The sequence below is a fragment of the Chaetodon auriga genome, chromosome 8 (assembly GCF_051107435.1).
Source record: "Chaetodon auriga isolate fChaAug3 chromosome 8, fChaAug3.hap1, whole genome shotgun sequence".
NCBI lineage: Eukaryota > Metazoa > Chordata > Actinopteri > Chaetodontiformes > Chaetodontidae > Chaetodon > Chaetodon auriga.
In genome coordinates, this window is record NC_135081.1 from 22,339,511 (window position 1) to 22,360,075 (window position 20,565).

Consider the following 20,565-nt stretch of genomic DNA (forward strand, 5'->3'; position numbering starts at 1 on the left):
GTTTTGGTTGTTTGAATAGATTACTTCTCTTTTTTTTTTCTTTTTTTTCTTTTTTTTTAAAGTGTATCAGGAATCAACCTGACCCTCAGCACTAAGAGTGATCAGTGTTTCTTTTGCAGAAAACGCTGTTTGTAGGACATAGTGTAAACTATGAACTTTCAGTGACAACAAAAGCTTCTCAACTGTAGTGACACTAAACCTCTGAGCTCAATATGGAAGCCTATAGCAACTGAATTGACAGAATTGCACCTTATTAGTTGAAGGTATTTATAGTCTAGTAGCACAACAGGAAGTTGAGACATTTACTGTGCAAAATACTGTACACTCATGCCATATAAGGAAATGAATATTGAATACTGAGTGTACCTACAGTACAGATATTGCGCAATATACAAATACAGAAGTGCTTCTTAAGAGGCTTAAATGGAGAAAGGGCATGCATGTAGATATTCTGCAGGTATTTAATGCACTCATTATTGACAAAAATCATTTTTCACACATGAATAATCTTTGACCATCTTGATTCAACTGGCATTGCAAATATTAGCCAGCAATATTGACCATTAACAGTTACTCACGTCACACTTTGCACTGTATGTGTAGGGGATTAACTGAACAGATATTCATGTTTCAAACTTGCTGATTCATGTACACATGTGCACAAAGGAAATATACAATTAGTAGGTTGACTTGTTTCTCAAGATGGCCACAATTTATTTTTGCAACCATAAACTTCCCCTTTCTAAATCAGCGGTCAAGCCAAAAAAAATGGTTAACTTTCAGTATTTAGTGTTGAAGATGCAAATTGCCAGAAGGATACGTGATGCATAATGTGCGGAGATTATAACTGCATGAAACTGGGGCACAATAGGAGCTATAAAATAGCTCCTATTGCTCCTACTACAATATTCTGCATTAATGCTTTTGCACAATGAAGGAAGAGGTTGAAAAGTGACAAGAGGAAGAGCGTAGTCACACTGAAGACATCGCTGTGAAGAGAAGAGAGCACTGGAACAAACTGGTAAAACACAACCGTTTTCTTTGTTTCCTAAATGTATTTCTGACATTACATTACATTTCTGACATATGACATTGCCTTTTCAAACTATTGGCTTTGATTGTGCTGTATGGGAGACCGTAGTCGAGAAAGTCTTGGGCCAAAGTTGGATAGGGGCACTGGATGTGGTGCAGATATGTATTGTGCAGAGCTGTTGTGATGGTGCCCCCAGGGACACTCATAGTCAAATTTAGACTCAAAAGCACAAAGTAAGTGAACATGCAGCATCCTGTATTAACGTCTCTGCTGTCAGCTGTAGAGATCTTTCTGGTTCAGTTTGATCAGCCAGACTTTCTGTGTGTTTGTTGCCCATTTTGTATGAAGTGTTCTGAATATTGTTCTGCTACTGACTCAAACTTTTGTCCTGTGCACGGAGAGACTGACTGCCTCAATCATCGCGATAGGATGTGTTTGCTTGTCTGGGTGACTCTGCTCTCTGCTGTGAGAAGCAGCAGTGCTGACACAGGTACAGTGTGCAGCTTTATTTCAGTCTCATTGCGAGAGCATAAATATTAACATTTGGAAGAATGAATGAATGTACCAAAGACAAATCCAGAAAAATGTGAGAAAACCTAAAGAGTGATTATTTTTCCACATTTGTCTTTACAGTTTCTCGTGGGGAAAACCCGAAACTAACACCAGAGGCTGGACTCTGTGTTGAGATGCGCTGTTTTTTTAGTCCTGGCACTGTGGAATTTGCAGTTGGGCACAAATGTGAACACAACGTATGTGATTCTGACATAATACTCCGCTTGAACAACACCGACCCACATGCTCAGTCAGGGTTTGGAGGACCAGTGTCGCTGCTGGAGCCTGATCTGAGTCCGACGAACTGCAGCATCATCATCAGTGACCTCACCGGGTCAGATTCTGGATCATATCAGCTCACAGTCCTGAATGCAACAACGCAAGGAAATGCATCTCATGGAGCATTTATTGCAGTGAAAGGTAGGAAGAACCACAGGAATGCTGTATGATCTCTGAAGATGTTGAATGGAGGGCTGTGAACTCTGAATGTGCTGTTCTTTGAAACATTATCAGTGTAGATTCCTTTTAGTTGTGTTTGAACTGAACAATAACCTTCACAGTACACACTCACTTCCCTTTAGATCTGATCCAGAAGCCCACTGTGATGATTCCTCCTCTGACTGAGGGACAGCAGACCACGCTGACCTGCACTGCTCTTGGTCTCTGCTTTGGATCGGATCCTGAAATCACGTGGACGTGGAGAGGAGCAGGAGGAAACGACTCTGACATCACAGGAAACATCACGGCTTTCAAGACTGAGAATCTGACTGCTGTCATACAGACACACAGCTCAACTCTGACCTTCAACCCTTCAGTCATACACAACGGCACTGAGGTCATCTGTAAGGTCAGCTTCCCGGGTGGCATGACTGCAGAGGAGACGGTGACTCTGAATGTGAACTGTGAGTAGCACTTACTGTATTCTCTAATTATGGTAAATTGTCAAAACAAGCAAACAAACATGCCCCTCGTAACAAAAAGCAAGTGTCAAGTGTGTTTGTATGTTCATCTATGTTTGTGGGTGTGTGTGCCTTCACCTGTCCTTGCATTTCAGTTTAGACTTGGGCTCATTTGTAGGATAAACCTCTCTGCCGGATTTCCATCAATTAAACTCAAGCTCGGGGGTCTGCATTCCCCTGCAGCAGAGACATTGTAGGCGTCAGCCCAGAGGTTGGTGCGTGATGGTGCCGTTTGGAAGTGCTTGTGTCGTCTACGCATACATGTGTGTGTGTGTGGCGTGCTCATCCTCAGCAGTTTCATTTCAGTCTGCAGCAGAAAGCTTCGCCGGGGTTGAGCTTTGGAAACGCTCGTCAAAGTTTAGCTTGTGTGGACTCTACAGCACTACTTGATCAATAAAAGAGCTGAGCTACTGAAAAGCCATTTGAAAACAGTGACGCTACCACCACGCTACTGAGAAATTAGTTACCGCCTAAAGAGTTTCACTGAATTTGTCCAGTCACTAAATCAAGATTCTGTTATTGCATCATCTGTTTCTCGCCTCAAATGTTTCAGGAACTTATCTTCGTGTGGTGTTTAGCTGATAACAACAAAAGCTTGCTACTAGGTGGCCACCTGCTGGAAGACAGATGAGCCAAAACCCAAGCACGGGTCAGCTCGCTGTGCATCACCCACCTGCTGGAGTGTGTAGTGGTCCAGTGCCGCTCACTGCATTCTGGTCATTGTAGGTTTTCTACCTTTAGAGCAAAAGGGAATACCAAAGCCCTCTATTTCTTTTTCTCATGTAACACCAATTTCCAAAACATTTGCATCTTTCTCCTGCACAGTTTTGTGAAACGACCATCTTTCCGTCAATGAAACGCTTCACTCCAGGTTACCGAGGCCTTTGTTTCCCTCAGATTGAAGATGTGTGTTAAGAATCAATACAAACAGGATTGTCTGTTAAATTCCAATCTTTGTCTAAATTTCTTGTCTCAAAGATTTCAAAAAGCCTGAAATCTCTGGAAAGACAACTGTAAAACAGGGTGATACTCTGAATCTGACCTGCAGTGTTGACAGTTTGGCACCATATGTTATCACATGGACTAAACTCGACTTGAATGAAACCCTGAACCATGAAACTGGAGCTGATCTGCATAATGATGCTGGGACGGCCACACTTGTCATCCCTAACATGACAGAAGAATATTCTGGACTGTACATATGTACAGCGAAACATCTGAACAACACCCTGATGGAAGAAGTAAAGATAACAGTGATGTTTAAGTACACAGTACTGTTCTTAAATAGACACTTTGCTTTGTATTTTTCATTATCAGGTAGTTGAAACTTGACATTTTATTAATTCAGAACTGAGAACAACCAACCTGAGAACAATCCCTTTTTCTATCTGTTTTAGGTTTAGGTTTATCAGCCTCAGACTGAAGCCGTATGTTCTGAATATTAGAAATTGCATTCTGATAGATAAATTCAAAAAATCTGTTCATTTTTTCTCTCTCAAAGATGTGAAGAAATCCGAAATAACTGGAACGAGAACCGTAAAGGAGGGTGATACTCTGAATCTGACCTGCTACGTTGACGGTTTCCCTCCGTATCTTGTCATGTGGACGAAAGTCCCGTCCAACAAAAACCTGCAGAACAGAACTGAAACTGAGCTGCAGAACAACACTGGAGCAGCCACTCTTGTTATCACTCATGTGACAGCAGACCACGCTGGACAATACATCTGCACAGCAAAACACCTGAACACGACTGTGACTTTATGCGCCAATGTGACTGTGACTTGTAAGTCAAGCTCTGAGTAGACCACATGAAGGAAAACTGTCATCCTACTTGCTCTACAATCATCATACTGTACGCTTTATTTGATGTTGTGATTGTGTTTCTTTGCAGCGCATCCAAGGATCCTAAACAGCTCTGGATGCATAACTCAGTCGGAGCTTCTGATGTGTGTATGTATGAGTCAGAGTCAGTGGTTTCCTTTACCCACCATCAGATGGCCACTGTTAGAGAACCACACTGAGTACTCTGTCACTACCACTGTGTCGAACCACACCGTCAACAGCACCATGATGCTAAGTGTAAAAGACCAAAGTATCACTGTTGTTGAATGTGTCAGCAGCAGTGAGAATGGAGAAGTAAAAGAGAACCTCATCATAAACAAAGCAGAACAAGAAGAACAAGAAGAAGGTAACTGCTCACCCTTTAGATGTCACTTTCTCTACTCGCCAGTCTAAATTGTATTTGCAGGATCAAACTGTACAGGAAACCCATGAAAAGTAAATGTGCTGACATAGACTGTAGAACAAGAAGGAACAGTGGCCTCACTTTTTATTTAGCATTTTGCTTCTCTTTATTCCAGATCAATACATGAAATTGTTAAGGATGGTGACACAGTTGGAAGTCATCATTGCATTTTTGATTGGTGCTCTTCTTTCTGCAATCATTTGCTGTTTGGTGAGAAAGTGCCACAGGTACACCATGAATTTCTCATTCATTCATTTGGTTGATTATCTGAATTGCAGACTTTGTTCCTGCGTAATGTTTGCGATTCATAAAGGACTCTAGGAATAATGTGAAATTGTCTATACAAATGTTTAGCAGGAATGAAAATATTTATTAATTGGAGTAAGTGAGCCGAAACCCAGAATGGTCTTTTAAGGTTTGTTCAAGTGTGTCAGATTAATAATCATTTCTATGTTAATGTTTGTTGCTGTCTCCTCAGAAAAAAACGGACGACCTCCAATAATCTGGCTGAGACTCTGGAGATGGTGACAAGTCACAAGGATCTACTGGTATTTACATTTTTACAGCTCATCATTTTATACATGAAAGCCTTAATGTGTAGGATTTGACTTTAGTGACACCCAGTGGAAGTTCTGAAAAAGACACTGTGAACAGCAGGAGATCAGAGGTGAATCAGACACCTAGTCAGGATTTCCAGTTATCACTGTTAAAGCAGCTTATGAGTCTGCTACAAGTTCTGTTTTATACCTGACAGATAGATGCTGGTCAAGCAGTGGAAGATGACCAGGCCTTCGTCCAAGAGACACCTGAAGCAGGAGGAGATGCAGCAGCAGTGGGCAAATCAGATGTGGAGTACTCCGACCTGGATTTCTCCCTGATTAAAGCACCGAGTCCAGCAGAGGCGGGGACGACAGAGACAGAGTACGCTGAAATTAAAAAAGAAAAAGCAGGCGAGAGACAAGATGGAGAGGGCAGCGGGGAGGAGGAGGTGGTGATGGGGGTGCATGGGGAGACAAAAGAGAATGGGCCTGAGGAGGAGGTGGCGCTGTATTCCACAGTGGAGGATATAATGGATCAGATTTGAGGATGGTGCTGTTTAGTCGTTTGGGGTTACTCCGGTAATCTGTTCTGATGTGATGACTTCTTGCTGTCCTGTAATTGAAAGTGAAGTTTCTGCAGCAGCTTTCAAAAGCCAAGCTGAGCCCGTGATAGACGTCAAACGATAGAGATGTTCTTTAACTCTCACTGTGTATCATCATCATCATCATCATCATCATCATCATCGTCATCATCGGGGAATCAGCCATGTGGCAGCATGGACCACTGGACTGTAGTTAAGTAACAGTTGTATTAGTATAGAAAATGTAAGTATTGGTCCTATATTTAAATCTATCTGTCATCTAAATGACATTGGTACCACATCAGATGACATACAAGTACACATCACATACAGAATTCGTCCGTAATGCACATCATTGTAACACCCTGTGACCGATGTGAACATTCAAAAAATACTCGAAAGACTAAAAAATGCTGAAAAATCTGTTATGAAAATGTTCACCCACTGCCTTAAATTTCAGTCTACAGTATTAGTTTTAGCATGTAAACTGTACATACTATCTATATCGATACTACTCTATATATACCACGCAGTGTTAAAGCCATACAGCAGTTAGACGTTTTGGTTAATCACCTAATCGCTCCCTTCCTCAGAGGTAGATAAGAAGATATTCCGAGACCACTCGTATGGAGCTAGAACATGCAGACAGTTAGCTTAGCATCTGTGTAAAGTTGGAAATCCCCCCCCCCCAAAAAAAAACCTCAATTTATTTCTATAAAGCATTGTGGAGAGAACTGATTTATTAAAGCTGGGTCTAACTGAGGTAACTGAGTATCAAAACAACACACACACAAACATGTAGACATATGTGTGTATGTATATATGTGCAGTACAAGTTCAAAACATAAAACTAACTTGTGCTGTCAGACAGGAAATCACTGCGTGAGAGGATGTCAGCCAAAAATAACATCTGCGACACGTGTCAGATTCTTTTTGCATACTGGGTTCCTCTTAAAAGAAACGAAAGCAAGGCTCTCCAGCTTGGCTCCTAAGCTTCTCGTGTACCACATTCAGACCTCCCTCAGCTCCATCAATCTTACTCTGTTCCTCTTTATTGATAATACCTTTATGATGTGGAAACTCAAACTTCATAAACCAACAGTTTTCAAGTTAGATGAAAAGAAAATGAAACTGTCACGTTGCTGATTGTGTTTGAGGGAAGGTAGCCACATCCCAAACAAACAAACAAACAAACAAACAAGTCTTTAATTTCATACAACTGAGCCTTTTCAGATCTGCCACACGACACAAGACACGAAAACATGGAAACATTGAGTGGGTTTGGGGATGTGAGGCGTTCTCTGGAGTTGAACCGTGGATGTTGTGGTAATACGCTTTAACCATTCAGCAATCAAGGTGCCCAGTATCTCATCTTCAACATGGTGGACAATGAGCAGAAAAATGGTTTGTATAGTCAATAAATAGAATTTTTAAGGTACTTCATGTTTGTGTAACAGCTGTGGTTACTGGTAAAGATCTGCACTGCAATAGGAGTGCTATTACTACTACTACTATTACTAATAATCATGTGAGCTGTTTTAAAAATAAAAGTTAATATAACCTAAAGGATGCTTTATGTTTGTTTATGTGTTGTAAGTGTTTGCGCACCTTCTTGTAGGATTATGCATGAATGCGAGCAGGTCTACATATACACACAGTATGCATGTATATGTGCGCAAAGTGATTTTGGATTAAGGTTGAGCTAACAGGATTAGAATGTTCACTGGCTGGATAGACCCCTTAAATAGATCAGCCTGACGCTGCCGGTGCTACAGAGCTGCAGGAGAATCAACATTTGACAACTGAGGACAAATATTTGACCCACAGGGCCGTTTCTCTTCCAGATCTGTTGGTAAGTGTGTGCTGCATTATGTTGAACTGAAACTTTGCTTTGCCAGGATGTCAATTTGATTGATCTTTGAATATTTAGATGACGGTAAGATAATCAGGCTACAACAGTCATACTGATAACTGACAGCAATGCATTGTTAACATTTCATTGTAGGATTTTTACATGGGCCTGAGCTTGTGATACTTATTTCTATTAGTGTAGAACCATGTAAACTAGGGTTGAATTGATGGTTATCATACCATTCACAATTTCTTATCTATGGTATTAAATTCTATCATATTATTGCCATTATAAAAATATAAAACATAGTATTTTGCATGAAGGATAGTGTATAAAACCCTTCTGTTTCCATTCCTTTAAAGGTCACTGTTACTGATAATAATTACTAATATTTTCGGAGACAGTTATCATACGTTGATAATCTCGTACCGTTGCAACTTCAATGTAACTCCTCAGTTCAGAAGTACTCATGATGTACGCCAGTAGTAAAGGAGAAGGTTTCCTGTGAGACGAGAAATAGAATTTGCTTTCTGAGAAGTTCAGTTTTCTTCTAGGGGTATGTTGTATGGTTACTATTGCAAAGCTGCCAGTTTAATATATTTTTATTGATATGTTGGATGTTGTCATGTCTTTTGTTACACTTATTATGTGAAAGTGTATCAATTTTAATGCTTTGTTTGCAAATATCCTTTATGTTATGATCTTTCTGCTCAGTTCTGTACTAAAGGGACTTACAGTCTTTGTCTTCTCACAGAAATGGCTGATGTTTTCAGGGGCCTGAACCTCCTCGAGACCCTCAAAGAGTCCATAGAGAGCAATAAGTTATCAGATGTCAAGGATGCAGTGGAAGATCTCCTGATCAGCAGGATCAATTTAGCTGTGGTGGGGGACCGAGGAGAGGTAAAAGCCACCTTCATAAACTCCCTCCGTGGCCTCGGTGCTGGGGATGATGGAGCAGCTCCGTCTTCATCCCCTGTTGCCCCGGAGGAAGTGGCAGGCTACCCTAACCCTAAACACCCTGACTTTCGCCTGTGGGACCTGCCACCCGTCCCATCCACCTCTCCATTTGAACCCGAGGGATACATGGATAAAGTCAAGTTCCTCCGCTACAATGCCGTCTTTATGACATTCACACAGACACTCCAACCCAACAGTGTGGCGGTGTTCCTGGAGGCCCGTTCACTGCAGCAACATACCGTGTACTTTATCCTCTTAGCTTTAGCAAAAGACACAGACAAAAGCCTAGAAGAAAAGAGGAAAGCCAGTCAGGAAGTGCTGACATCACAAGGTGTGGCACAGCCTAAAGTCTACTTGGTGAGACCCTCCACTCTGGAGAAGTTTGACTTCCCTGTCCTGTTGGAGGACATGGGAAGAGACCTTCCAGAGATCCGAGCCCACGCGCTACTCTTGGCTCTACCGACGCTCACCTCCAACCTGGTCACTCAGAAAAAGGAGGCATTCAAAGCACTTGTGTGGGCAGCGGCCTCTCTATCTGGTGGGGTGTCAGCTATTCCTGTTCCCTTCGTGGCCTCCATGGTGGACTCAAGTGTAGCAGTGCGGATTCTCACCAAAACACAGTTATCTCTGTGCCTGGACAATGAATCGATCGAGCGACTGGCCCGACAGCGAGGCATGGAACCCACGGGACTTAAAGGACTGCGGACCTGTGTACTATCAGTGGAGGTCACCAAAGGAGAAGTGAAAAAACGGCTGGCGGCAGCAGAAAAGGACTTAACCACAGCCTCATCAAAGCTGGTGGAGATGGCGATGCCCAGACATGCCCGTTCTGCCAGCCGCTCCTTCACTGCCATGTTGCAAGCGTTAAATTCAGCCATTGATGAAATGGCGGCTGATGCTGAGAAGATAGTGACTGCTGCTCTTGGGGAGGGGAAGTGAAGTTGAATGCTTTGCTCTTTGGGTAATGTTTCCTGTTTATGTGCGGTTCAACTTTACTTTTATGTTTTGGGCTTCAAGAAATGCACTATTTATACAATACTTCACAAATCTCCTGGTACATTTCACTCTTTATGATTAGGTTGAAGTACTAAAGGACACTGTAAATACTATGCAAGCATACATTCTGCAAATAGATGTCAAGTACTGTAAGCAGCTCTGTGCCTGATAAAAAAGTTCACCCACCCTGAACAGTGACTTTCATTTTTAATAGAGGAAGTGAGAGGAAAGAAAACTGTGAACATACTGTAGAAGGCAAGTTGAGGGAAGAAAAAGACTACCTTCATCAGTCCAACTATTAAAACATTGCATTCTCTTGCTAGCGTGATTGGGCATGCAAATTCTTCAAGATTTTGGGTCAACCGTGAAAACTTCCTTTTTTAAGTCTTATTTTGGGGGGCATGGTGTGTGAAACAGACTGCAATAAGCAAAACCTCAAAGGTAAGAACAAGCTTATTTTTGTGTCTTTAAGTCTAAAATATTTCTACTACTTGCTTATTTTAAGTGAAAAAGTCATCTCTGTCTCTAAAGGTTCATCTCAGTCAAGATGTGTATGAGTCTAGAGGCAGAGTTTTGACCTTGAACTGGAGAGAAAAATGTAGTCAGTTTTAGTGATTTGGATTTAACTTTGTCCAACAAAAGCCATTTTGTTTTATCCATGAGTATGTAGTGGCATGTGTAACTTATGTATATACTGTAAATTGGCTGTATTAATTTTTCACAATAACACGTTTACATTTTGGAGGGATAAGTGATTAAATCTGTAAAATAAATTCTTTAAATTGTCTAATGGGTCTACTTGCATGGCTAGTGACAAAAGTGATTTAAACAAACAAAGCTATGTCAAATAAAAATGATTTTCCTCCAAGTCAGATTTTAGGTGTTTTTTAAAAAAGAAACTTAAACCGGTAACCTGGAGTTTTAAAATATACATGTTTTGGGCTCTGCTGTGTCAAGACAATCATCCGAACTACACACTACAGCAAAACATTCAGCCTCAAAATGTTGTCCTTTTTTACGAACACTAACAAATTCTGATAGTGTGTGAAAAAATAAAATGTCTGTAATACTGGAGAATTCACCAAATGCCATTAAATGAGGATGAAAACACTCTAACAACTGTCTTGACTTGAGAAAACTTGAGTCTACCTGATTTGCATTGGAATGCCCACTTTGTGTTGTCGTTGCAGATATCAAGCTTTAGCACTGCATGAAGATGTACGCTCAGGCAGTCGGGTGGTTCGTATTTCTGGCCCTAATAAAAAGTAGGAATGTTATTTCTCCAGACGTTTGCTTCTCGCAACATTTGCATTAAAGTCACAATCATAATCTGACTGACGTGTTTTCGTCACCACAGATTTTTCTTATGCCGAGAAAGTCTACTTCAGACTTGAAGGGAGTCACCTGACAGCTCAAGAGGGGTCCTGCATTGAAATCACATGCAAAGTCACTACTAGTGTTGAAGCTAATCATGCCTACTGGTTTTGGATGAAGGATGGAAGTTGGAATAACAAGACTTATGATGCCACTATCATTTTCAGTAGTAATGACTCATTACGTCCTGTCAGTCCAGACTTTTCAGGCAGAGTGGAATATATCGGTTCTCCATCTACAGAGTGGCGTTCAGGGGGCCAACACAAACTTTGCAGTGTTTTAATCTGCAACCTGACCAAAACTGACAGTGGAAACTATGCTTTCAGATTTATAGGAAATCCAAAATGGGTAACTAAGGTCGTGAACCTCACAGTTACAGGTAAGTACAAAGATCAGGAAGGTCTCAAAGATACTTTCTGAAAATACCAAGCATTGAAATGAGCTAAGCAAACACTGAGATGAGCTGATCTGGAGGCAGAAATTATGAGATCGGTCAAGATTCAATGATATGATAAATATTAGAAAAACATTTTTTGAATATTTTTTTTAGAGCCGAAGGAAAATATCAGTCACAGCTCGGCTCCCCCTCCCTCGTCTGTGTATCAGTGGGCTTCTGATGACGTGTTCATAGCAAGAAAAAAAAAAGGACCTCACACAGTTGAGACGGTTTTCAAAACCTTCTGATCTCATTTTGATTTATTTCCGGGGGGGGTGGGGGAGTGGATTAAGGTGGAAATATCTGGAGGTTTTTTACATGTCAGGTGGGCTGGGTCGTTGAGATGTTTTATTGTTGCTACACATCTTCTCACTTCTGTGTGAGCTCAAGTATCATCTGGTTTGAACTGCTCACACTGACTAATAAAACGTAGCTGTCAGTATTTGGCCTCTTCGCCCAAATACCACAAGAGCCTAAAAGACAAGTTCTTACCGCTACATTAATAAGAGGCTAATGATCCTCATGTTACGGTTATGTGGAATCTCATGATGACGAGATTTCATCATTCATCGTTCTTTTCAGTCATATTAGAGGAAGAATAAGAAAATATCATCCAGTGTGTTTCAGGCTTAGGCTCCATGAGTTTTAACTCGGCCAATAATCTAAATTTTGACTTTTAGATTTTGAGTACATTTGTAACTATTGACTTAGAGTGTTTAATACATTCAAGATGTGTATTCATAGTAATACTGTGTTGATTAAAATTAACTGCCGTTATGTATATCCACCATTACATGTCTGCTGATATTGATGTCTCCTTTTCATATTTTCAGAAAATCCATGCCCCATCACTTTTCAGAAACCACCTCCAGTTGTCGAATCCAGTGAGATAAATCTCACATGCTCCACTTTAAGTTCATGTCCTTCAAGCCTAAAAATCAGAGATGTGACAAAACCATGGCAAACGCTGACCTCAGTGCCTGGAAATGGAGATGAAAAAACAAAACGCACCACAGTCCGTTTTTCTGTGAGCTCGCAGGATGATGGGAAGGTGTTTTCATGCCAAACAGAAGGCAACAGAGACCTGTATTTGATTCGTAATATCACTGTATCTGTCGAATGTAAGTTCATGAAGGGAGGGTTTGTGTCATGTCTACTTTTTTTTGTCATTTTTAACTCAAACTTCATACCTCTAATTTATGTGGTCTGCGATACAGTAGAAGTGGACCTAAACTAGACTTGTAATGTTTTGTGGAAAGAATACTTCAGCTAACAGTACTTACAGACATGACCCAAAAGTCCATGTAAGTGCTTCTTCTTAGCAACCAGAATTATGGAACCATGCACTTTTTGGTGGTGACGAGAAGATAAGAAAATGAAGTGCGTTTTGAGCAGCATTTGAGCGGCATGCAGTGCAGCTGAATTACATAACGTTAGGACACAGTTTCCATGCTCTCGAACACTTTTTGCCCAAGAAACAGCCTAGTTATATGTCTGAAAAACAGAATTTTAACTATGGCTTTTTGTAAGAAACACAATGTGTCACATTTTGCTGTATGTTGACTGATTTCATCTCACTTAAATTTACTGTCACAGATCGTCCTCAAGGCACGTTGGCTAGAATAAATTCCACATTCATCAAGGAAGGAGATTCTGTGACTCTCAATTGCTCTGCCAGCGGACGTCCTGCTCCCACCTTTGCCTGGTTTCAAAACCAAAAAACGCTGAATACATCGGCAGAATGGACGATCCCATCAATTCAGCATTCACAGAGTGGAGAATACCGCTGTGAAGCTCACAACAAACATGGATCATTGAACTCAAGCACAGTTACTATTGATGTTCTATGTGAGTACTTCCTATGTTATGACCTCAATTCGTTTAATTTGATGTGTTTGTGATTCTCAGTTGTTTTAACTCCTGTAATATTGCTGTACTTTTGTGATATGTTGCTGTCGTATTTGTTAAAAACAAAAACCTTAATTTTTATATTTTTCATTTAATTTACACTTCTGCATTTTTTGTGGATTGTCGTTGTGGATCAACCGCAAAAAAATGTTTAAATCTTCTGTTTCAGATGCACCTCAGGTTGAGCTAAACATGACTTCGCCTGCTCTGGTTACAGAAGGAGATCAAATTACTTTAACATGTAATGTGAAGAGAAGCAACCCACAACCTCACACCTACCGTTGGATTTTGAATGGGACAGATATTGCTTACCATGGTGACCAGTATGTTAAAGATGTCACGCCTGACGACGGTGGGTCCTACACATGTTGTGCCACTAACACTGCAGGCTCTGGAACATCACAGTCACTTCTCATTACAGTTCAATGTAAGTTTCATAGCTCCTTGTACTGCATGCATATCAGGAAATCCAGGATGTGTCACCGTGAGGCACACTTAATGTTATTTCCCCACTCCAGACAGGCCAAGAAAGACGAAAATTTCCACCCGTGGAAATACTGAAAATGTGAAAGTTAATAGCTCGTTTACATTTTCTTGTGAAACTGAGGCCTATCCTGCGCCGGAGAGATACTCCTGGTACCGTTACAAGCCAGAAAAACAGTTTGACTCATCACAGTGGACATCATGGACAACTAAGAACAAACAACTGACTTTGAACTCAGTACAAAGAAAAGATGAAGCATGTTACATGTGCAACGCAACCAACGTCATCGGCACAGGGGAGGATAGTCCAGGATTTTGCATAAACGTACACTGTAAGTAACACTGTTACACTGAGAATGTTCTCTGATATAAAATCCATGTTGACACCTGTTAACGAGTGAACTTTGGAGGTACTGTTTTGCCGTCCCTAGCTGCAGCTATTTCCAGAATTTGTGCTAAGCTAAGCTACGCTAACCTGCTGGTGGTTGTAGCCTTATATTCAACAGACAGACATGAGCTCTGTTATCCTTTTCATCTGACTCTGCCGTAAAGCAAATGAGTGCCTTTCCTGGAATGTCAGTCTCCCAAGTGTTTCAGTGGGTTGGGTTTTGGTTTGCTGCTGAAATATCATGCAGCATGTTTAAAAATGACCGAATATGCTTGAAATTCAAGCACACATGCTGTGTCCTCTCTACAGATCCTCCCACCAATATGAAGCTGTCTTTGGTTAATGAGGTCAGGGAAGGTCAGCTCATCATCATCAGCTGCACCGTTGAAAGCTCCCCACTGTCAATACTCACCTTGCAAAGGGCTTCTGCTCCACGTGGTCCGGTGGCAAATCTGTTTTCCACTCAGCCCTACAATAATCGTGACTCCAACAAGCTCAAATACACAGTTAACGCAGCTTCGATTCACACAGGCTTTTACACCTGCTATGCCAAGAACAGCGAAGGTTCACTGATAAGCCCAAAGGAGAAGCTGCTGGTTAAATGTGAGTGATTCGGTGGTTCATTATCTTCTTTCTCATCAAGTATCAAAACTTTCCATAAAGTTATTGTCATTTAAGAAAATCAACTTGATTTCAAGTGGCAAAAGTAGATTGTTATCTTCTGTTCTTTCCATGTGAAAAAAAGTCTGTTTGTGACTGTTATGACTGAATCAAACACACAAGGGGTGGACACAGCCGCTCACACGTTAGCTGCTACAGTACAAATTTGAGGTACTTATTTTTACTGCCACTTTTCAGTGCTTTAGCACTCCTTTCATTTGACAATTTGACAAACAGTAAAGTTACAAACTACTTGAGAGATCGAGATTTTAGACACAAAACATTGCATACACAACTATTAGAAACTAGTGAACAGTACATAAAGTAGTTCAAACTAGACATTTAATGTTAAAACACTGCTTGCAAACTAATGTGTCAGTCGTAACTTTTGATACTTAAAGTGCATTTTGCTTAAGTAACATTATGCAGGACTTGCAGTGGAGTATTTTTATAGTGTAGTATTGCTGCTGTTATCTAAATCTCAGTAAGTCTTCCACCACTGAGCGAAATATAATTCAATTAAAAAGTTTTAAATGTTCAGTTTTAGTTGACGATAACATTTAAATCACCTTTTCATCGTTGACAGTTGTGCATCGTGTGTTGCATTTTACAGGTGTCAGTATTGTGGACAATGACTTACCTTGAATTTCCCCTTCTGGCTAAATAATTCTGTATATAATGCAATTATTATTCACAACTGAGCTGTTGAGCATAGTTTCAATCTTTACCGATTACTAAATGTTTAGGGCCATTATGACTGACATAATCAGACCATGTTACATTTGACTCTTTTTTTCGGTCTATTTTCGGTGCAGATCATCCCAACCCTGTGACAGTACAAGCGCAGCCTAGTCTTATTGTGAATGAAGGAACCCCGTTGACACTGGAGTGCAATGCCAAGTCCTACCCAGAAGTGACCTCTTTCACCTGGATGAAGACGACCAAGGGAAATCAGGAAATCATCCAGAAGACTCGGACCCTCCACCTAAAGTCCGTCGAGCCGTCCGATAGCGGACTGTACAGCTGTACAGCCATTAATGAAATTGGGACCGGACGCTCAAAGGAAGTTGATGTTAAGGTCAAGTGTGAGTAGACTGATGCACTCATGATGGTGTACAGATGGTTGCTGTTGATATTTTAAATGGTATTTAAGGCCAAAAACCTAATGTACAGGAGTACTTCAGTTAGATTTGATTCTATATAACCTCCAGGCCAGATAGGAATAAGACAACACACAACCATATTAATTTAAGTTGTAGATACAACATACACTGAACTACTATTAGGACTAGTGTTGTCATGATGGCAGAATTGTACCTGCACCTTCATTGTGTTTATTAATTGATTGTAGATCTGTTTTTTAATAGCTTATTATTCTGCTAGTTATTATCCTGCTAGACACCAACTGATATCTTTTCCTAAACCTAACCAGGCAGTTTTGATGCCTCAACCGAACCATTTCCGGGGTGTATGGTGTAGTAGGCTTGTCCTGTGTGTCACTGTGTCAGACCTTCTTGGATTGAGTGGGAATATTCTAATATAGATTGAAAAGCTTTCAACAATAACATAATCCTGTTTCCATGTTCCCTTCATTTCCTGCTTAGATGCTCCAAAATACACAAAGATCACACAAGTAGTAAAGCAGCAGCCCGACGGGAGGAGTTTGGTGGAGCTGGACTGCAGCAGTGACAGCTTTCCCCCGGTCGCAGAATATTCGTGGTACAAGAAGAAAAAGGAAGGGGAACGGGATGAAGAAGTGTCTCGCAAGCAGAGCTACACTGTGTATTCAGACCAACCGGGAGTCTACTACTGCATCGCAAAAAACGAACTCAGTCAAAGGTCGTCTGACCCAGTCAAGCTGTTTCTTAGCCGTGAGTGAATCATCTGTCTGTATGTTGCTTTCACAAGGGAGACACGTTGAGGGTTTTGAGAAATAAGACTTTCCGAAAGGAGTTTGAAACCGTGCCACTTCTGTGTCTGCATACACTGATGCTCTGTGTCTTCTAACCACAGCGGGCTTCATGACGGTCCTGAAGTTCTTCTTCCTTGCTCTGATTTGCCTGCTGCTTGTTGTCTTACTTGTCTTGGTCTATAGGTAAAGTATGAAAACCAAATGTTGTCCATTGAAAATGCTTAAATTTCACACATGATTTGACACGTGGAACCACTGCCATGTCTCTTTATGTTTTCAGACACAGGAACAAATCAGTTCAACGGGGAACGACAAACCCACCGGCCTGTTTTGGTTTTCTGGTGAGGCCTCACTGGTGCATCATTATCTGCTTCTTTAATGAACAAATCTGGACAAAAATCACATGTTCTTGTGTATGTGTGTGCAAACCGATTCAGGGTTGGTGGAATTTCGCCAGGAGGAGGGATCTGACGAACGAGCCCGTCATGGCTGAGCCGTTCAGGAGCAGAGATGACCTCTTACCAGAGCAGCCGTGCCGTTCACAGGCCCAACGCCGCCAGCCTCGTCCAGACAGCACGTAAGACAGCAGCCGCACACACTGTCCCCACCCAGGACAAGGCGCACTCTGTAGGACGGAGCACTGGACGCTGCTGCTCATGCTGGAGTCAAAGCGTCCATTTAAAATCCTTCAGACACGAGTGACACAATGAGAGTCTGCCCTGTCCTTCAGTAGAGTCTGTCACTGAGTCTGCATGGTTTTCTTCTCATTGACACTGTTGTTCCACAGGCCTGCACCCAACATCAACAGTGTTTACTGCACCGTGAATCTGCCCGCCGCACAACAGGTGAGTCACGCTGTCCAAAGCAAGTTTCACAAGTTCATGGACCTTGCGGTATATTAGCCTTTATTACGGGGACAAGACGTTTTGTCCTCAGCGTAAGCTCAGCCTGGACTTAAAAACTTCTCCTTTCAACAGAAACTGGACATATGAAAGAGTCTAATGGAAAATGCTTTTGAGTTGCATTATGGGAATTGTAGGAACCAGTTTTTGGGGGAGGATAACTCTGGATATCTATCTATCTGCTATATCTCTTTGACCATTTAAAAAAAACAAAAAAACAAAAAAAATCAGCTTCACACAAATCACACAATGTTGTCCATCTTCGCCATGATGGAAGTCCTTCCCTGAAAACAGCCACATAAAACACTGCAACTGTGGAACTTATCTACCCAGGTTAAAATTTAAGAAGGAATTTCAAAGCCTTATAATTGAAATCTTAATAATTTCTAAAATAATCCCTCAAATATCTGATTTAAAGAAATCACTAGGTAAATTTTGTTTTAATTGGCAATATAATACAAACCCCCACCCCCAATCTCAAATAAGTGCTTAATAACTGTGCAAAAAATGTAAAAAAAAAAAAAAAAAAAAATCATCATCTGTCAGGACTTAAGCTTGAGACGTGCAAAAAGACAGCCGGATGCGTCTCACTGATCAAGCTGCAGCTCTGCTTGACAGAACACTAATCATTCAGTGTTGTGGAGCAATGAATCGCCGGACGACCCACAGCTTCCATTTTAAGGCATGAATGCAGTGATTGAGTAGCTGCTGTACATTCACTGATGTCTCCTGTCTGCATCTGCTCAGGGTCCTTCTGCACAGAAGCCAATGGCACAGCGAGGCGGACACACAAAGGATGAGACTCCCAACTACGCTTCTGTTCACTTTGGAAAGAAGAAGAAGTGAGAATTTATGTTTCTCATAAAATCCCACAGCAGTATTATTACATGGCAGCCTTTACGCTGATGTTTGTTTTTCTAGGAACAAACAGCCAAAAGCAGAAGAGAATGTGGTGTATGCTGTGGTGTCCAAGCAGAAGCCAGCTCACAAGGTCAGAAACCCAGAAACCATGTGTAAATCATATCAATGGTTGATCTATGTTGTGCTTGTGGTTACGGTAAAGCTACTTCTTTGAAATCTAGAAAAGCAGAAGTATGTCCTCTGTAGTACATCTGTGTGCCCACAATACTGTAGCAAAGACGATGCTTCCTGTTTAGAAATTCATTCTATGTAACAAAAAGAAAAAGTCCTCACAAGCGTCAAATCCAGATGCTGTCACAGTTTATGACACTAATGATCTTATCCTCCCAGAATCAACCAGAAAAGCTGGTGGACTACGAGAACGTCAGCGCGGCACACGCGGCCAAGTCCCCGCATCCCCTGAACTATGACACCGACACCAGTGAGGATGACGTGGAGCTCAATTATTCACAGGTGAGCTTCAAGGCAAAGGCCGGACATCGGAGAGCCGGCAGAGACTCCAGCAGCGACTCCAGCACCAGCAGCGACTCCAGCACCAGCAGCGACTCCAGCACCTCCGACGAGGAGCAGACGCAGTACTCTGAGGTCAAACTCTGAGTTAAGGTGGGCTGAGCCTCCCTCCTCCTACACTTTAGCATGCCACGTTTATCATACGAAGCATGATATGACATGTACTACACACTGCATACTGTTCTTCATAGTAGCTTGCAGTATGCAGTGTTCAATCGATTCATTTTGCAGCGTGCTATGCCGGACAAGCCGCTTTCTGGTTACTGGTGATTTTTGTGATTTTCCGCCTCATTTACCTGAGAGATTTGTGACGCCTATCTATAGAAAGGCGCATTACTGCACTGTGAATGTAACACAAGTTGGAGCAAGTCCTCCCTGTATGTCTGTTGCTTTGGAGGCCTGATGTTATCCTTGTTATCCTTGAACTGGTGCCTTTTCATAAAACTTGTTGATTGATGGTATTTTGGTTTGCCTGTGCTGGATTGAGCATATTGTGAACATTTGCCCCTTTGCAATCGCTGCATAATATCAATGAAATACCTGAAAAGATCTAATGTAATGACAGAATAACAATGTGGTATGACAATGAAAAATATCTTTCCTGAGCCTGGCTTTCACAACAACTAAGAACAACATGCACAACAGGTATTTTTTGGATACTGCAGATTTTGCTATTGTTTGCATACGGTATACTACATTATGACCAAATCAGTACGCACTGCTAGTAGAAGTCTGAGCAGATAGTGGCTGTGGCTGAGTCTTGCATATTTTTTCCATGTGACACGATGCGGCTCTTCTCTTATCACGTCATTGTCTTTATGCTGGCAGTAACAGCGCCGCTGCAGTTCAGCGAGGCGAGGCAGGCAGTGCATCCCACGCCTGAGGAGATGTTCACTGAACTTCACATTCAGTGAACATCCTCATTTCTGCAGAATGACTGACGCCACCTTTTACGATATTCTTGTCCCACCTTACTGAGTCACACGAAGTCACGTTCATAATCATCAACTTTTGTTTATTAACCCTGAAAAGATAGATATGGGTCAACTTTAACATTTTATTTCTACTCCTGACTTCTAAAAGAAAGAACGTATGGGCAAATGTATGTATTTGTAAAGATTTAATGACATTACTGTGACGTTTGTGAATATCCTCCAGCACAAGATGACATGGCTGTAATGTTGCTTTACTGATGCTTCTGAAATTTGCATGTTGAAACAGCGTGTGATAAGCGTAATGCCCCATTTCATAACGCACTTTGACTTCAGCTTTTGCAGGAAGAGTGGTTTTCTCCATTTTCATAGACAAGCACAAACATATTTATGTTTTTAACAAAGAACAAATATAAAATTATCAA

The 20,565-nt window shown here is 41.4% G+C and overlaps 3 protein-coding genes across 4 annotated transcripts; all 3 read left to right on the forward strand.

Moving 5' to 3' along the window:
• The first annotated feature begins 823 nt into the window (after positions 1-823).
• On the forward strand, positions 824-6,623 carry LOC143324917 (uncharacterized). Its single transcript, XM_076737726.1, has 9 exons — positions 824-1,021; positions 1,436-1,523; positions 1,667-2,005; positions 2,167-2,487; positions 4,046-4,327; positions 4,436-4,732; positions 4,905-5,016; positions 5,268-5,337; positions 5,544-6,623. Exons 2-9 carry the CDS (start codon positions 1,463-1,465, stop codon positions 5,871-5,873), a joined length of 1,812 nt encoding a protein of 603 aa, XP_076593841.1. The 5' UTR covers positions 824-1,021; positions 1,436-1,462; the 3' UTR covers positions 5,874-6,623.
• Positions 6,624-7,648: 1,025 nt separating this feature from the next.
• irgq2 (immunity-related GTPase family, q2) lies at positions 7,649-9,906 on the forward strand. The gene is made up of 2 exons (XM_076737842.1): positions 7,649-7,761; positions 8,516-9,906. The coding sequence occupies exon 2, from the start codon at positions 8,518-8,520 to the stop codon at positions 9,655-9,657; it is 1,140 nt and encodes a 379-aa protein (XP_076593957.1). The 5' UTR covers positions 7,649-7,761; positions 8,516-8,517; the 3' UTR covers positions 9,658-9,906.
• Positions 9,907-10,018: 112 nt separating this feature from the next.
• On the forward strand, positions 10,019-20,199 carry LOC143324999 (B-cell receptor CD22). 2 transcript variants are annotated; one of them, XM_076737840.1, is made up of 17 exons: positions 10,019-10,155; positions 10,905-10,979; positions 11,072-11,467; positions 12,358-12,645; positions 13,121-13,372; positions 13,602-13,859; positions 13,951-14,247; positions 14,613-14,906; positions 15,779-16,048; positions 16,568-16,834; positions 16,977-17,058; positions 17,156-17,216; positions 17,313-17,452; positions 17,663-17,720; positions 18,525-18,619; positions 18,699-18,768; positions 19,029-20,199. In XM_076737840.1, the coding sequence occupies exons 2-17, from the start codon at positions 10,925-10,927 to the stop codon at positions 19,293-19,295; spliced, it is 3,150 nt and encodes a 1,049-aa protein (XP_076593955.1). In that variant the 5' UTR covers positions 10,019-10,155; positions 10,905-10,924; the 3' UTR covers positions 19,296-20,199. The 2 variants fall into 2 exon arrangements, with proteins under 2 accessions (XP_076593955.1, XP_076593954.1); XM_076737839.1 differs by having other exon boundaries at positions 10,019-10,979.
• The last annotated feature ends 366 nt before the right edge of the window (positions 20,200-20,565 follow it).